Source organism: Mesocricetus auratus, unplaced genomic scaffold (assembly GCF_017639785.1).
Source record: "Mesocricetus auratus isolate SY011 unplaced genomic scaffold, BCM_Maur_2.0 Super-Scaffold_100676, whole genome shotgun sequence".
Classification (NCBI taxonomy): domain Eukaryota; kingdom Metazoa; phylum Chordata; class Mammalia; order Rodentia; family Cricetidae; genus Mesocricetus; species Mesocricetus auratus.
The window spans coordinates 173,173,193-173,191,365 of record NW_024429266.1 but is presented as its reverse complement, the minus strand read 5'-3'; the positions used below and the strand labels follow the sequence as shown (position 1 = coordinate 173,191,365).

At 47.1% G+C, this 18,173-nt stretch overlaps 1 protein-coding gene across 4 annotated transcripts in view; it reads left to right on the top strand.

Annotated features, from left to right (window-relative positions):
- Positions 1-18,173, top strand: part of Srgap3 (SLIT-ROBO Rho GTPase activating protein 3) — a 217,162-nt gene that overhangs the window by 110,517 nt on the left and 88,472 nt on the right. For all 4 annotated transcript variants that reach the window (XM_005066160.4, XM_005066159.4, XM_040738194.1 and 1 more), the window contains exons 2-3: positions 3,252-3,444; positions 14,893-15,055. In XM_005066160.4, the coding sequence (XP_005066217.1) occupies positions 3,252-3,444; positions 14,893-15,055 (356 nt within the window). The remainder of the gene's footprint in view (positions 1-3,251; positions 3,445-14,892; positions 15,056-18,173) is intronic.

The window sequence follows — 18,173 nt, the reverse complement described above, 5'->3', positions numbered from 1 at the left end:
GGTCTTACAAGTGACAGCATTTCCATCCGTTTATACACATGGGCCTATGAAATCACATGCCTGTGCAGCTGGTGATAGTTCATGATGTGATCTTTGCCAAGCCTCCGAGCCTAGTTTGCACAAAGCCTTTGTTCTTCTTCTGTAGAAACTGATGAGCCAGAGTCACACTCTGTGCTTGTATGTAAAAACTGATAGTGAGCGAGAGCCATACCAAGTGTGTGTGGTGTATGTACATGTGTATATGTATGTATTTGTGTGTGCATGTGGTGTATGTGCGTATGCATATGTTTATGTACGTGGTGTGTATATGTGTGTGCATATATGTGTGTGTGAATGTATGTGTGACATGTATATACATGCTGTGTGTGTGAATGTGGTGTGTGTGTGTGTATAGGTATGTGTACATGTATGGCATGTGTTGGAATGTGACTTTTGTCTAAGTGTGCCTTGCTGAGGGTTTGGTAAGTAGTGTATGGTTAATGCTATGTATGTGGCATGTACTATGTTCTGTGCATGAACTTTGTGTTGACATGAGTGTGTGTTTGTGTGTCAAGTGAGGTGCTCACAGTTAGCTGCTTTGTGGGCTGGGCAGAGGAATGTGATAAGCATTAGTAGCAATTTGTTGGACAGGTACTGTGTTCTGATGGATCTATTTTGCTCTGGGAGAATCCACACTCAGAGCTTGGATTTCACATGTGGAGACGTCACATAGGGTTTGCATGAATGAAAACAGCCATCATCTGTCTGTGATGCCAGGAGTCCTACATTGTGCTGGGGTTGGTGGTGGACCCGTGGGGCCACCAGGTCTTGCTGGAAGGAGGCCCTCCTGCCAGGGCTGCAAAGCAGCAGTGTGGGGCTCCTGCTGTCTGCCCTCAGGATGAGCTCAAAAATCTCTGCTGTCCCACAGTTCTAGCTAACATTTAAAATGGATATATTTCTGTCATGTTTTAAATATTGGCATTTTAGAATAACATTGCACCATTTTCTTAAAAGTAAATTAAACTAAACTCAATAACACTCAATTTCAGTTGTCTTCTCCTGAAGTGTTACATAATCCAGAAAAATACACATCTAGGGTGCAATTCCATTCATCTGGCCCATGTTCTGCCCAGGCATGCCCAGAACCCCAGAAGGCAAACTTTTCTTCCTCGGAGTCAATATGCCCCTGAAGGTGACTACTTCTAATACTTGGTTAAAAAGCTCTTACAGGGGCTGGAGAGATGGCTCAGAGGTTAAGAGCACTGACTGCTCTCCCAGAGGTCCTGAGTTCAATTCCCAGCAACCACATGGTGACGCACAACCATCTGTAATGAGATCTGGTGTCTGCTTCTGACCTGCAGGGATACATGCAGACAGAACACTGCATACATAATAAATAAATCTTTTTAAAAAAGCTCTGATTCTTTTTTTTTTTTTTTTTTGGTTTTTCAAGACAGGGTTTCTCTGTGGCTTTGGAGGCTGTTCTGGAACTCACCCTGTAGACCAGGCTGGCTTCGAACTCACAGAGATCCACCTGCCTCTGCCTCCCAAGTGCTGGGATTAAAGGCGTGTGCCACCAACGCCCAGCTAACAGCTCTGATTCTTGAACATATTTTTGGGTGGACTGACTTCTTTTGGGTATTTGTCTGAGTGGAATTGCCAGGTCATAGGAAGAATTTTGCAATTCATCAGTATTCTCCACTGTCCATCCAAGAGAGAACCCAAAGGTATAAAACTTTTTACATAATTTCTTATCTTTTTGAATTCATATTTCCCTTCAATTTTCTCCACAACATTTTATCTTAATATAGATTTATGCTTAAAACTATAAATTGATTATTGTATTTCTTTTTAATATATACAATTAAAATAGACATTTTGATTTTAAAGTTACATTTAATTTGCTAATTAATCAGAGCACAGAGGGTTTGTGGTCCCTTGACTCAAGGAAGGGATTCTAGCACTAATATTTGAAATTGCTCTTTTTGGGACACCCAGACATTTTTGCTATTTTGGGGTCTTCCATCATAGTTAGACTCTGGGTGAATGAAGCATTGGTTTTTCTTCTGGAAAATAGGGAACAGAACCATTGTGAAGGGTGAGGTGGGAAGGGGGTGGCATTCCCAGGCACAGCTGGAGAGCATAGCTATGGGAATGAGGCCCTCATGTTGATTTTCCGTACACCTGTCTGCAAACCCATTGGGAAGTCCTGCTATGTCCCCGGTGGCTCTGTGCCGGTTTGCACACCTGCTCTTAGATGATGCTGATAGGAAAGGAACACTGGGCCATTCAAGGGTGGGCCTGAGTGATTCATGGGTTTGGAAGGGGAGGGAACCCATGCTAAAGAGGTGAATGTAACCCTTAGGCAGAGGGGAACCTGGAGTATTTTTGAGGTTGTCAGTGAAGAGCAAATGGGTCATCTTGAAGAGCTGGATCTATTGAGGACCCAGGAAGGGGTTGCTGCACCTGAACCTTGGCAGTGACAGTGTTAGGACTTGACAAAATGTTGGGCTGTCACCGTTAGGACACCAGGATGTGTTGAGGTTGTTAAGAGTTTTAAGGACTGAGGTGAGGTTTTTTGTTTTGTTTTGTTTTTTCCTTGACTCCCAGCTTTTGAACATTCTTCCTGGTTGCCCAGACCCAGCTCCATCAGTTGATGCTTGTCCAAGCGTGGACTAGATTCTTCTAGTGGTACTTGAGATGTTAGGAGCTTAGGGTAATTGAAAGCAGTATAGGCAGGACTCAGAGAGCACTGGAGCTCCAGATAACTTCTGATGCCCTCTGGGTCCTGCCTGCACTAATGAGAAAAATCTTACCCCTTCTCCCTGGGCCACTTCCATTTTGTTGACAAAGAATAAGCCTCTTGGGTAAGGCCTCTGGTCCTTTTGCAAGCCCTAGTCGTGGTGTGTAAATAGGACTTAAAAATGTTATTTTCACAGAACTCATTTCTGATATCTCAGGCTGTAAGGGCTCCCCCTTTTCTGGGGTGATGGATATATATAGCCTTTTAGTTTAAGCAAATTCATTCCTGCGAGAAAAGTTAATCAATTTGCTAATCATGGGGAGTAACAATGTAGCCAGTGGCCTGTACATCAGTTAGAAACCTTGATGGCAACATGGACTAACTGAAGTCACGGAAACAGTAGGTTAGACTGAAAGGGGCCCTTGCCAAATCTCTGCATAGCAAAGCCAGGGCTCTGTCTGGGTTCTGGAGTATGGGTCCACTGCTGTCTCCAGCCACAGCCTGATGCTCAGCTCCTTGCCTCCTGCAGAGATCCGCATGCAGCTGGTGGAGCAGTTCAAATGCCTGGAGCAGCAGTCAGAGTCGCGGCTGCAGCTGCTGCAAGACCTGCAGGAGTTCTTCCGCAGGAAAGCTGAGATCGAGTTGGAGTATTCCCGCAGCCTGGAGAAGCTGGCCGAGCGCTTCTCCTCCAAGATCCGCAGCTCCCGGGAACACCAGTTCAAGTGAGAAGTTGGCTGTGGGTCCTGGGATGGGAGGTGGTGCTGGGCAGGAGGGCTGTTGGCAGAGGCCATGAACAAAGGAGGCCAAGAGTGGATGAGGAGCCAGGACTGGACCTTGACCTGGAAGGTCCTGCAAGGTCCTGCAAGGTGGGGTACTGCAGCTTCCAGGAGCTAATTGTTCTCACGCACCAAGTGAAGATGGAAATGACTTCCATGCTGTAGGGAGTAGATGGGTGGCATGGAGCTGCCTTCATTTACGCACAGCTGAGACTTGTATCTCATTTCAGCACGTTCTGACTTTAACTGGTTGGGTTTTAATTGGGTACCAGCTCAGCTTCTATTTCCTTAGAATGTCGTCGAATAGACTGGGTCCACAGAGCATCCCTCTTCCTTGCTGCTCCGGACCTCAGTAGCCAAACACTTTCCTACCTTCTTAATTATGACACACAGACCCTCCGATATCCTAACTGCTCACACCCCAAGCTAACTGACCAGGCAGGTTCTGAAGGCCTCCAGTTACCCTAAATTGCTGCTGGAGCTACCCACAGCGGGGGTGCACAGCTGGGGTCTCATCACCTGCCCCTCCTTCCTCTTGATTTGAAACCAGCTCCCCTCATATCCTAAGTGAGAGCATGGAGGGGTGGGGGAGGACAGGCCTTGAGGACACAGGGGTCCCTTATTCCCTCACCTTGTCTGTAATGAGCCTCACTAGCCCCTCATGGGTTCATTAACTCATCCACCAGACGGATGGGAGCCCCAGCTGTCAGTCGGACCAAGTGGGCTTCTTGTCTCACTATGAAAGTCTAATTAGGGGGTCACCCAGGCCAGTGCAGCTGGGGTAGACCCTCTGCATGATGCTAATGTGATGGTCCAGCCTGATGGCTTTTGGAAGTTGAGTTTTCCAGGAAGGCTAATTCACCTTTGACTCCAGGATGTCCAGTGACCTGGCTGCCGCTTCCGATTACAGGGTCTGTGCTGTGCTCTGGTCCGTTAGCCTAGACGTCCCGAGAAGCCAGGCTGTCTCATAGATTCTTCACTTCAGGGTGCCCAAAGTGCCAGGTTGCTTCTCGGGACTGGAGGAGAGGCCTAGGGCTTGTTTTATCGTCACTGCAGTGAGCCAGCTGAGGAAGGGAAGAGGGGGAGGGAAAGGAAAGAACAGGGAAGGAGCTCCTGGGAGGAGGGAACTTATTAATTCTTGGTTCGCACAGTTTACTTGAGTTGAGAGACTTGGCTCAGAGAGAGAATTGATTTTCTGAAGATGCCGCAGCAAGTGGGGAACAGAATTGGGACAGAAACCCAGGTCCTTCTGCTCTAGGTCAGGGTGTTTTCTTTTGTCCTGTGGGTACTTCTCCCTAAGGCCCAAGTTTTTCCCAATCTGCCTGGGCTCTGGGGATGTTTACAGTTGTGGAAGGTGCTAAATTTAGGGCCAGACCTAGCTGGGTCCAGTTCCATGTGGCACATGTTTTAAAGAAAAGCCTAGGGGCTATCATGGCAGCTCAACAGCTTAAGGGTCTGGCAACTTGTGTTCCATCCCCAGAACCCATATGGCAGAAAGAGAGAACTGATTTCTTGTCCCCTATGTCCACAGGCTTGCTGCTGGTTCCTGGGTTCCCCTGGGGGAGTTTGGACATTGTAGAGAAGGAGGGGGATCCAGATTGTCATTGTTCACTGACTCAGGATGGGGAGGGTTTATGATGGGAATGAGGCAGAGCCAGCATCCTGGACTGAGGCTTTGTCTGTCCTCTGTGGATGAGCACTGGGTTTCAAAGTCTGAAAGAGAAGATGGCCAGTGAACAAGGGTTTCTAAAACCTAGTAAAAGGATTGATCCGTGGTTGGTACAAATGTTTCTTGAGTAAATATTCACTGGTAATTAGAGTTGCTCTAGTGGGCAGTTTGTATTTTGACTTCATTACATTGGTGAAAACCATTTGAGCAAAGTGCTTCCCACCTGGCATTTGGTGCTACATTGCTGTGAGGACAGAGTGACCTTGACAGTAGCCTTCTGGTTGGAGAGTGGAGGTTGGTCAAGTAGAGGCTTTTCCAAAATGCAGAGTCCCCAGTCTCCGGCATCAGAAGCTCTGGGGCATCAGTAAGCCTTTCTGGGAGTTCTGGTGACCAATCACTTAGGTGGTTTTCTAGATGGCAAATTGTTTCAGTCTTTTTTGTGGGCTATGCTGAGCTGCCTTCCTTGTCACCAGCATAATAGTCACATTCTTGCCCTTTGGGAAGCAGGCCTAGAGGAGCCTCACATTTCCTTCTGATGGTCTGGAACCAGAGGTACCCTGGGCAGGAAGATGCCATGAAGGTCAGCACATAGGTGCCCTGCCCTGCTTCTCAGGAGGATGGGTGGTCTGGTCCAAACAAGCTGGCTAGGTCTGCAGAGGCAGAGGTTTCCTGTGACCAAGGCTCTTCCCAAGAGCTGTATATTCTAAAACACCAATACTTTGGGACACTTGGTGGGGGAAGAAAAACAAAAATGAAAAAATAAAATGAATTCTATATTTGGAAATCACTGACTATTCTGGAACTCACTGTGTAGACCAGACTGGCCTTGAACTCACAGAGATCTACCCATCTCTGCCTCTTGAGTGCTGGGACTAAAGGTGCGCATTGCTGTGCCGAGCCCATTGACTACTCTTAATGAGTCCCTAAGATGTTCCCAGCACAGCGTGTGCAAGGCTCTGAGAGGTTTGTACTAAGCCTGCTGTCTTCTTTCTGAAAGCTATATATGACCATAGAACTTCCCCTCCCCAGGATAAATAGTTATACTTTACAAACTAGTGCTCCCTGGGGCCCCATTTGCAAAACTCTGTTCTACACAAACCCCATAGTGTAGTGACGTTCCACTCAAATAGTGCTCTGTATTTGGGGTGACAGGGCCCCTTTATTCTGATTCCTTTGGTTGTTGGTAGTTCTTACCTTTCAGGGGACTATGCCTCATGACAATTCCCTGTCCAGGGTTAAGTGATGCTGACTGCTCTGTGGCCCACAAAGTTTTGTTCAAACACATTAGAAATATTTGGGGGGAAAGTCAGAGTTTGGGAAGAGCTGGGTGGTGCTTGGCTATGCAGATATTCAGTGCCAGCACAGTTGGGAGTTGTCTTCCAGCTTCACAGAGCAGTTAGAGGGAGGATCCCAACTGGCTTCATTTCCATGAAAACACTTTTCCTGGGGAAGAAGTGCCACAGTTTTCACAGCTGCAGTGTGTCTTAAAATGATAGTAGAATTGAGATTTAGCCTTCCAGGCTATTGCTTGTCAGAAAAGCATTTTTGCAATGTGTAATTTAAAGTTGGTGTGCCGAGGACCTGGGGTGGAGAGGTCTGGGCAGGAGAGGTAGGGATGCAGGAAGCCTTCTTCATGTGGGGCTTGTGTCTCTACTGATAGTTATAATTGCTCCCATGGCCCGAATCACACCAATAAGTTGTTGCATTTTCTAGGTTCCCTCACAGCCTCTGTCTGTTTCCTTGCCTCTCTGCATAGGTTAATGCTTGCTGAGAGTCATCATCTAACCAGACCTGTGTGAGCATCAGGGATCTGGGAAAGGCTCTTATGAAAAGCCTCTGTTATGGCTTGGCTAGTCTCGGGTCTCACAAAGTTCAGGTCAGATTAGCAAGGAACCAAACAGTTTGTAGATCTGGCATGCCACCTTCATCCTGCTAAGCATTTGAAAGCAAAGGGGGCATTTCTAATCTCTCTGTCTCTGTCTCTTTGTCTATCTCTGCCCCTTTGTCTATTTCTCTGTTATAGAACAATATAGAACTGATCAGTGCTCCTCAGAATAAAGGAAAGCTCACTGGTGCTCCCTGAGTCATAACTGTCCAATTCTCATTCAGCCTTGAGGAGAAAGCCTCCTTGATGTTACTGTGTTGATAACGCCTCTCTAATCTTTCAGCAATCTTCAGGCTTCAGCACCTGCCTGAGAATGCATTACACTGTTTGTTTCCTTTAAAGTTACTTTCTCAGGTACCTTCTATTTATGGCAAGCATCTTAAAAAAGAAATCTATGACTAGGGAAAATTCTTTGTAAATGTCTTTAGAAAAAGACAACAATAGTGGAGAAATGGCTCCATAGGTAAGAACATTCTGTATCTGAGCGTGGAGAGCCGAGTTCAAATTCACAAAACCCACATAACGACCAGGTGTGCTTACACATGCCTAGGGCAGCACTTCAGAGAGGGAGGAATCAGGAGGACTACCCAGGCTGGGTGCCAACCTGTCTCTAAGTTCAGCGGGAGGCCTTGCTCCAAGGGGATGAAATGTAGAGGGGTAGGGTAGGATACCTGTGTCCTCTGTGTGCACACCACACGCACACTCACTCACGCAGGCACACACTTAAAATGAAAGGGAGATACTGAGCCTGGGTTTTGGAATGTGATAATCCTGGTGTTAGCAAAAAGCTCACACTGGGGGCCATTTCTAGTCCCTTGTAGAAAAATTATCACCTTCCCTCACCTCTAACTTCATCCCGCAGCTTCTATCAGCTCAAATGTAGAAACAGAATGCCCACCCTCCCTCACCTCCAACATCACTCTTCCCGCTTCTGTCATTTCCACCTTCTATCCTGCCCCTTCTGTCATCTCCACTACGTGTCACCGCCCCCTTCCGTCTTCACCTTCGTCCTCTCTTTTTGCCATCTCCACCTTCTTCCACCCTTCGCCATCTCCACTCTCTGTATTCTACCTTTAAAATCCATCTTCTGTCATTTACATCATCCGTCCTCCACATCCGTCAGCTCCAGATGTCATCACCTGTATCTCGAGCATCTGTTTTCCACTTGATACCTTCAGTCACTTCTAATTCCTACCTCCCGCCTCCCATCCTCCACCTCCCGCCATCCTCTGCCTCCCACCTTTCACCATCTCCCACCTCCCGTATTCTCCCTTTCATTAGCACCAGTTTCCCTGGCCGGGTCCGTGGCAGGGCTCTTGAAGCTCACCTTGCAATGTGCTCTTCATGATGGCTGCAGCCTCTTCTCCTCTTCTTAGTTTTCCTTCTGGTTTTCACTGCTCCCACACGCGTTCCCTGGACTCCTCAGATCATAATCAGTGAATCACACACTCTTAACCAGGTTGGGACTTATTTGTGTGTGTACACACATATGTATATATCACATGGGCATCAACAGCACCCTACTTATGTATTAAGAATGATGAGTAGATTTAAAGGGCATGATACATGTAGGAGTTTAGTTTTTTCTCCATTCTTTAGGTAGGTAGGATAATAGCGGATTTTAAGGACTATATAGGACCCTTACTTTGCAAATTCATTCCCAAACCTTTAGCTCACATATCCTTCTAAGAATTCTGGTGGAACACAGAGAGTCAGAGGAGGTGTCATCACCCCTCTTGGACAGACAAGGGACTTGGAGGCTAGGCACGGTGGGTCCTAACTCAGGACCCACAGTTGAAGGATGAAATAACTGGCCAGATGAGCCTTGGGTAGGCTCTTCCTCTGTTTGGTTCTATATAAACCATATGTCACATCCATTTTTCTGTTAGATAAACTGAGGCACAGAGGCTTGCAGGGAAAGAGATTGCCCAGGTGTTTTCTAATGGAGCAGGGATTTTTATTTTAGTACTTGACCAAAGATGGAACTCTGGTGCGTGAAGATGGTGTCAACTGCAGGTACTTCTGCTCTCTAAATCCCAAGATCCCAGGACACAGGATTTAGAGCTACGCGCCTCTGGGATTCTGCAGGCTTGAATCTGGGTTCTGTTTGCTAAGCGGAATTTTCCAGCCCCCAACCGGGAAGCTGGCAGAGATAGCTTGCTGCTAATTTCATTTTCCTAACTTACCAGCTTGGCAAAGCTTGGCCTCTCCAGCTTCAGTCTCTTGGAACCTAATTCCCACCTTTCTTAGCCAAAGAAAGCAAGCAAGCTGTGACTCACCAGAAATGTTCATTGCTAGCTTCTAGCCATAAAAAAGGAAAAATATGTACATCTGCGGAAGTTCTGCCCTTATGTCCTAGCTCAGCAGCTTCTGCCTGCCGAAGAGAGGCTTGGATACAAGACGGGAAAAGCAAAAGAGTCACTCACAGTGGGCCTGAGAGAGGGAAGGCCGGCTCACTTCATTTTGTTGTCTTTTAAAAAGGGGATTACAGCAAGTGAAGGTAGCTGAGGAAGCTAGGTATTAGGCCCAGGGGACCCCAGGGAAAGGAACAGGGGACCCCAGGGAAAGGAGAGTGGAAGCAGAGGTTCTTGAGGACCGTCTTCCTGATCTGTCACCTGTAATCCAGATATTGCTTTCTGCAACCCATGCAATGCGGATGGTGCATGGGATGAGGCCGCAGGCACCCCAGGGCCCAGCAGCCCTGCAGGCTTCCAGCCTCACCATGCACCACTCTTATCCTAACCATCTTGATGCTTATGCTCATCCACGCTGGTCTTTACCTTGTCCCTTAAATTCATGCACCAAATTCCCTGCCCCTAAGGGAGGCCACGCTTTTTCCCCTTAATCCCCTCTAATTCTTCTTAGAAGCCTGCCTTACCCTCTCTTTCCTCATAGACACTTCAGTGAACCTCAAAGCCAGGCCTCAAGACCCTTGCTCTGGGCTCTTGTGGTACGGTATGCCCCTTTACTCTAGCACTTTCTCCCAATCTGATTCTACACACACCTTAGATGCCCCCAGTGATTCTGTCTTCCCCCAGTACACTGTCTACTATGTGGAGAACATGTGCTCAAGCTCATCTTGGGGCCTGACCCTACAGAATGCACACCATAAAGGCACTGCACAGATGCGCTAGTGAACAATGACCAGGGATCTCTTTGCTGGCGTTAAGTGGCATGGTTTGAGTAGCTAGGCCCACACGCATAGGTGATCTATGTAGTGTCATACTGCTAGAAAGTAGACATAGGAGAGTACCACCCTACCTTACCTACTCCTTTCTCATAGACACTTCAGTGAGCCTCAAAGTCAGGCCTCAAGACCCCCAGGTCCAAGAGTCTTTCTTTCTGTTTCACCTTAGTGGCTCTTATTGATGGCCCAGTGAGGTAGTAATGGTCTAGTACCATTGTCGCTGAGGTCACAGATGCCAGCCTTCTACAGAAGGGCCAGCTCTAACTTTCCTGACTGTGGATGGCCCACCTGGCATGTTAGCTGCTTTTGGTTGCTGTGATAAACACCATGACCAAAGGCAACCTATGGAAGAAGTTTGCTTTGTTGGCTTATGGTTCTGAGAGGGAGGCCATGTCTGAGAAGGCATGGCAGCAGACGACCATAGCAGAAAGCTGAGCAATCGCATCTTCAACCACAAACACAAGGCAAAGAGTAAGCACTGTAAGTGGGGTGAGATTACAAACTCCCCAAACCTGTCCCCAGTGATGCACTTCATCCAGCAAGGCTGCACCTCCCCGGACAGCACCCAACCAGGGACCAGGTGTTCAGACAGAGGAGCGATGGGGGACATTTCTCATTCAAACCACCATGCCTAGCTTTTTGTTTGTGTGAGCTGGGCCCCAAACATCTGAGTGGAAACAGGGCAGGGATGAGATGGGAAGGCAGGGCCAGCTGTTTCCCATGCTAGGCAGGGCTTCAGAGTGGGCATGTTGCTTGTGCAGGCAGATACGGCTCTCTGTCTTTGCCTGTCCCTTCCTTGTTCCTAGTCATGGGAGTCAAGAGAGTTGCCTCTCTCTGAGTGCAGCCTTGTCAAACTCTCAGGGGGTGGGGTTGTCTCCCTCCAGCCATACCTCTAACCTTTGCTTCATTCCTCGAAGGCCACTTCTACTTCCCTGGGGGCACAACCAGAAAATGAGTGTCATCCAGGAGTCTCCCTCCCCATCCCCACCTTCTCAGTTGGCCCCCAAATTCAGTCAACACCCAGGCACTGAATCCTTCAACCCGGCCCCTGGATATCACCCCGCGTCCTCCTAGGGTCCCACTATAAAGTGAAGAGACACTTTGACCCCTGTACTCCTTTGCTCTAGATCAGTGCTTCTCAATGCGGGTCACCAGTTGAATGACCATTTCACAGGGGCCACCTAAGACCATCAGAAAACACAGATATTTACATTATGATTAATAACAGTAGCTAAATTACAGTTATGAAGAAGCAGTGAAAATAACTTTATGGTTGTGGTTCACCACAACATGAGGACTGTTTTAAAGGGTGAAGGCTGAGAATCACTGCCCTGGATCCTTCTATCGCTCCCTGATGATTCAGGATGAAGAACAAACTCTCAGATGGCACTTAAAGACCCTTTTTTATTCCCCATATTCCACCATATTCCCCAGCCACATTTGTCACCCTGGGTCTCACCCAGAGCTTTGGGTGAGGCCCCTAACCTGCCCTTCAGCTCACTGGCATGTTTCTCCTTCTTGCCGGCCCATTCTTTGGCAATAGTTCTCCACCCAGCAGGTTCTGCTCTGGGAATGTCCACTTCAGCCCTCGATCCTCAGTCTAGAAAGTGCTATCTGAAGGAAGACAGCACAGACCACCTTACTTCTGGGTCTGCTATGGGGAGGCTCTGCGGTCTCCATCCTATGGATACACTAGTGAGGCTACAGCATCATCTCCTGTCTCTCTTGCATCCCTCTTACTTAAGTAGAAGGCCAGGTAGAGACTCGCCAGAGAATATGAGCTTCACACACACAGCACCTGGGTGAACTAGTGCATGTGAACACATGCAAACACATGTACCCACACATGTGAATACGTGTGAGTGCATGCACCCACAGAGAGACAATGAATGAAAGCCCGAAGGAACCCCAGACCTCTCTTTAACACAAGTTAGCTGCTGCTGTATCTCCCTTCCTTCTCTTTCCCCTCCTCCTGTCCCTCTTCCTTTTCCTCCTCTTCCTGTCCTCCCCCCTCCTCCCTCCTACCCTCTTCCTCATCCCATTCTTGGGCTGTGCCACCTCCTGGCCCACAGATCTGTCCTTTCTGTCTGTCTGCTACCATTTTCCTCTGGCCGGGCAACCTAATTAAAGGCCATCATTAAGTCAATCTAGCACTTCCGAGTTGTTTCAAAATCACTTGTCTTTTTGCTTTCCTCTTAAACATCCATAATTTTACACATTTAATTCCCCAGATGCTGTTCAATTCTTGCATCCCAGATTGAGCTAAGCCCCTGAAGCAATTTCAGTAACAGCTCAATTATGGCAGCTCTCCTTTAATCCTTTGATTCCCTTCACCACCCAGGAAGCAGTAGAAAGTGAGATGGGATGTTCTCTGTCCAAACCTGCTTCTTTCCCTGCAGCTCCTCTTAGTCTGTGCCATTGGCTTCCTCCCAGTCGCCTGAAAGCCAAATCTCAGAATCACCACTCTCTCCTTCTACTCCCACTCCTATTTCCAGCAACTCTTCAAGATGAGATGTACCCCACTGAGGAGTGCTTGTCTAGACTTCGGTAATCCCTGTGCTACACCCAGCATTTACCAACTCCCTTTGCCTGAACTGAGATTCCTTCATGAGTGGTACTCCTATCTCTAGCCTCACATTTATGTCTGTACTTACCCACCTGCTCATCCATCTATGCATTCATCATCCATATCTTCTATCCATCTACCTACCCACACATCTAACCTCTGTCTGTCTGTCTGTCTGTCTGTCTGTCTGTCTGTCTATCCATCTATCCATTGTTCATCCATATCCACCCATCCATCCATTATCCATCCATCCATCCACTCCAGCTATCTACCTACATATCTATCCAACTCATTCATCTACCCATCCATCTGTCCATTGTATGAATCCATCCTACTGTCCCTCCAATTTCCCCTCACTGATTTTTTTCGGAAACACACACTAGTTATACTTGTATAACCTCTGTGACTTCCCATATCTTGGAAGAGAAATTCTGAATTCTGATTACAGAGTAAAATCTTTTGAAGAATGTTTTTTAAAATACTAATAGCAGGTTCAACCCTAGAGCATCAAACTCACTTTGTCCTGTTATAAGTTCCTGAGGCTATTCTACAGTGTTACAACGGACTCAAACATAGCCTAGATGGCAGAATCCCAACTACTTTGGCCTTACATTCCATACCTGCTGCAGTCAAGCCTCTATCCTGTTTCCCAGCCTCATGACCAACATGCTTTCAGTACTATTCTCAGAATTCAGGGTTTCCTTAGATAATTTGTTATTCAGTCTCTCTCTGTCTCTGTCTCTGTCTCTCTCACTCTCTCTCACACACACACAAGCACGCACACACGCGTGTGGGCACATGCACTTGTGATTGGAAACCCCATATTCATCCTTCAAAAGCCCAGTACAAATGAGATCTTTTCTCAAGGGTCACTCTACCACAGCATCCACTCTGTGGTTGCCACCTTGCTGGGCCCTGAGCACAGTGAGTACAAGAGAAACAGTACCTGCTCTCTAGGGGCTCCCAGGAAGGTAGAGGTGGGCAGAATATTATCGGGCAGCCTTCTGTAACCATGAGGGATTCCATGAGAGTCAATTTCTGAAGAGAAAAGGGCTGGGCTTTGCTTCTGATTTTTCTTTCTGCACTAGAAAGCATGGTAAGAGAAAGATTGGGGCTTGTAGAAGGAGAACCCAGCTCAGGTATGCTGTGTGTCAAGATGGGGTCATCGATTGCGTCTGTGTTTAGGATTTTATTTGCCTTTTTTCTTACAGAAGAGCATGTATACTTTTTCCTGAGCCTGACAAGAGGGGGTCTTTGGGAAAGCAGAGTCAAGACAGTGACTTGTCTATTGTTTCATTAGCTTGGGAAGCAGTGATACACAGAGATACACAGACTTCAGCTCATATCAGAGTGCCCAGGCAAGCTTCTCAAACCCAGACTGCTGGGCCCAACCCCAGTGTTCTGATTCTGCAAGGCTGGAACGTGCATTTCTGATGTTTTCAGGGGATCACAGTGTGACATCCCATTTTAGCCCCGTGTCCAGCTAGAGTCAGTCTGAGAACCCATCAATCGCTATAGGACAAAGGCTTATTTGTCCCGTAAGTACGTGTATCTTCCTTTGCCTCTCTTTCCACATGCAGAACCTGACCCCTTCAGGCCGATGCTCACCAGCTCTTTCAAGCATCATTATTGTCATACTGGTTTCTAGGATGTCAGGAGCTCCCTAGGGAAGGACAAAGGTGTCAAGAGCCCGGGGGACTCTGTGGGTTATTGGAGACAGGTTAGCGGAGAGGAAGTATCTTCTTGTTTTTCCACTGCATAGAGCTAGAAACCATGAAATAGTTCGGAACAATCTATTTAGTATTTCTCTGCCCCATTAAGATAGATTGTTTCTAGAAGAGGGAAGGGAACATGACAAGTGCCGCAGTCAAAGGGAATGTAGATGGCCCAGGATAGAGACAGAGTCAATGCCCAAGGTCTAGCTCTAGAGCTACTCTATAACCATGGAGTATCACTTTGGTTCTCTGGCCTGTTTCCATAGTTGTACAAAGTGTAATAAGATTGACTTTGAAGGTGGCTGTGAGAGTAAAATTGAGTGACCATGGGAACTGACATGAAGCTGACTTGAGCCATCTTGGTTCCCACAGGAAGGATCAATATCTCCTCTCGCCAGTGAACTGCTGGTATCTGGTACTGCATCAGACCCGGCGGGAGAGCCGAGACCATGCCACCCTCAATGACATCTTCATGAACAATGTCATCGTCCGCCTTTCCCAGATCAGTGAGGATGTCATCAGACTCTTCAAAAAGGTCAGCTGCCTATTCTGCCCTAGGTCTCTGTCCTAGACTGGCCATGACAATATTCTATCAACATGGTGAGATGTATTTGGGGATAAGGGACCAGAAAGGCAGGTGTTGAATGATACAGGGGGCTGAGGGCCACACTATACTCTCCAGTCCAAATTTGACCTCTGTATTTGCCTTTGAGAGACTGTGTGTACTCAGTCACTTTAGCACCTATGTACACAAGAGTAAGAACCTTTACATGGCTAAATGTGTAGTATACGTGTATCATAGGCAATCTGGAAAAATGGAAGTGGACATGGGCCCAGAAATTTAAATCAACAGAAATTTTACCAGTCAATCACTTGGAAATTCTAAGAATTTCTCTGTGTATACCTGTATCGATATATTTCCTGTGAGTGCCTATAATTTGTGCATATTCTAGAATGTATACACATTTCCCCCTGTGTAAGATCATACTGTATAGTTGATATTACTGCCTACTTTTGTCACCTGACAAACTTAGGTAATGCTCTCTGTCAAAAATTTCCCACATTGAAAATTTACTTCTGTTTTGAATGACTGCACAGCATTTTGTTATATTGACCTACCCTGACCTATGTGCCTCATCTCTTTCTGTTGAATACTTTGATAAATGCCATGATTTTATGTTACAAAGAGCCCCACTATGAGCTTTCCCCCACACTGGTTGTTACTTAGGATCGGTTTTCACAATGGGAACCATAGGCTCAAAAGTTGGTTTACTTTTAAGGTGTTAGTGGAATACTCCATTGCTAAAAGAAAGGTTTTACCCAGGGAAATATCCAGTAGCCAAGGGTGAAAAGAGTCATCACTTTTTATGTCCCCTGAAGCCTTTGTCCAAAGCTTCTTTTTTTTTTTTTTTTGGTTTTACAAGACAGGGGTTCTCTGTATTGTTTTGGAGGCTGTCGGTCCAGCCTGGCCTCGAACTCACAGAGATCTGCCTGCCTCTGCCTCCCGAGTGCTGGGATTAAAGGCGTGTGCTACCACCACCCAGCTTATCCAAAGCATCTTAAACAATGCCTGTCACAATGGAGGCTCTATGTGAATGTGTGAAGAATTCAATTTTCTGTAAAATGGGTGTGTCATTTAGCCTTCTCTTAGTCTGTTGAGTGAGGCTGAAATTGGCTGCTTTTGGGGGCCCCGTGTGAAGGTCAGACGTGCTGTCCTGTGGGGATGGACCATAGCAGAAAACTAGAGTCCTTAGTATTTTAGAAAGAAAATAATCCTGGTGCTATTCCTTTAAAAACCCATGTGTCCTGTATATCTTCAGGCTTGTGACTTAAGCCTGCACCCTGGTTTCCTCATTTGTGAAATGCTCACAGACCATCCCAGCTGGTGTTAGATGGGATATGTCATTCTCGTGTGATCTATGTATCTCTGGGCTGATGACTTAAATTTCCTGTGCCTCGGTTTTCTCACTTGTGAAATGGGTAGAAACACCCTGAGGGGCATTGGCAGCATAGGCTACCCTGGCCTTGCTCTGTGAAAGCTGGCTGTGGTCCTAGGACAGCAGTGACTGTTACTCAGTACAGCTTAGCTCTTCTTCCCAGGTACCAATTTAGTGATCTGGTGACCCAGGGGGGCTAGACACTCAAGGAAGGGGACAGGCTGCTGACTTAAAGTCGCATCATCTCTTAAGGTCTGTGCTTGCATTGCCCGCTTTGAGGATGATTTCTGCAGAAGAACTGTGCTTGTTGCCTCATGGCCTCCTGCTGCACAATACACTTCTGGTTTCTTCTTGATGCTGTGTTTATGACATGTGGTCTGAGTTTAATATTTGCATAAGCAAACATAATTAGAAAGGTAAATACAGAGCCAAAAAAAATCATCCCACAGTGCTTCACAGAGGCCAGGCGACAAGCTTTAGATGTCTGCTGCTTTGGAGTCCTGATCCTGGGATGGCCCTTGCCTGCCGCTGTCACAGCCTTTTCCTGGGTGGGAATGACTCAGAGAGAAAGGGTCGTCAAGGCCTTTAGGAAACGAAGGCTGTTTTTTCCTGAGCTGAGCCCTGGGACAAGTGAGATAAATCTTTGCAGTTCTCATTTAGCCTGACAGCAGCCTGACTTGTGATGGAGGTTAACAGGGTGGAAAATAATGAAAAATGTCCACAGCTGAGCTCCTGGCTGCCTTGTTACCAGGCCTGTCCTGTAGAACAAAGGAACTGACCTGGCCCCTGTGGGCTGGGAGAGTGCTGGGAACAAGTGTGCCTGGCTCATTTAGCCCAGTGAGGCCCTTTTGTTTTGTCCACAGTATATATAGCTCAGAGCTAAGTCCCGCGCTTCTTATATAGGGAGAATTCTTATATCTATCTCAACCACTCCAGGACTAAGTCCTGGGGAAATGCGGGGTGCACACCCTATTTTATAGAGATGGGAGAAAGCCTTGGGCAGCTTCAAAGAGAGCATCAATGTGGCTTTAGCTCCTTACCATCAGTGAGACAGGGTTTTTAGAGTTTGTCACTGAGCACCCTGGCCAATGTTTTTAACCCACAATTTTCTCATCTAGGAAGTAGGTCTGGAACAATGACCACACTGGGGACCACTTGGAAGAGCAGAGGCAGGTCAAGTGCCAACATAGGGTGTGGCGCTCAGAACATACTCAAGAAACGGAAGCTTGATAATGGAGTGGAAGTGTGTGGCCAGTGTGGGGTGCTAGTGCTTGGCGGGGTCTTTCTCACCACCCACCCAACCTTGCTCTGTTGGTCAAGCTGCAGGAGGCCAGGAGTGGTTGCTATGGGCGTCAAATAGTTGCCCTGCCTGCCATCTTCTCACAGAACATTATGCCACCTCACTTTACTCTCACGCTTTCCCATTCTCTGCTCTCTCTTTCATAGAGTCTGGCTTTTATTTATTTGTTTGTCTTGATTTGATTTGGTCATTTTAAAAATGTTTTATTTTATGTGCATAAATGTTTAGTCTACATGTGTGTTGTCTGTCGTGTGCATGCAGTGCCTATGGAGAACAGAAGAGGGCACTGGATCCTCTGGAATGGGAGCTACAAGCTGTTGTGAGAGTAGCGTGGGTGCTGGGAACTGAACCTGGGTCCTCAGCAAGAGCAGAATGTGCTCTTAACTACTGAGCCACTCCCTAGCCCATGGAGACTC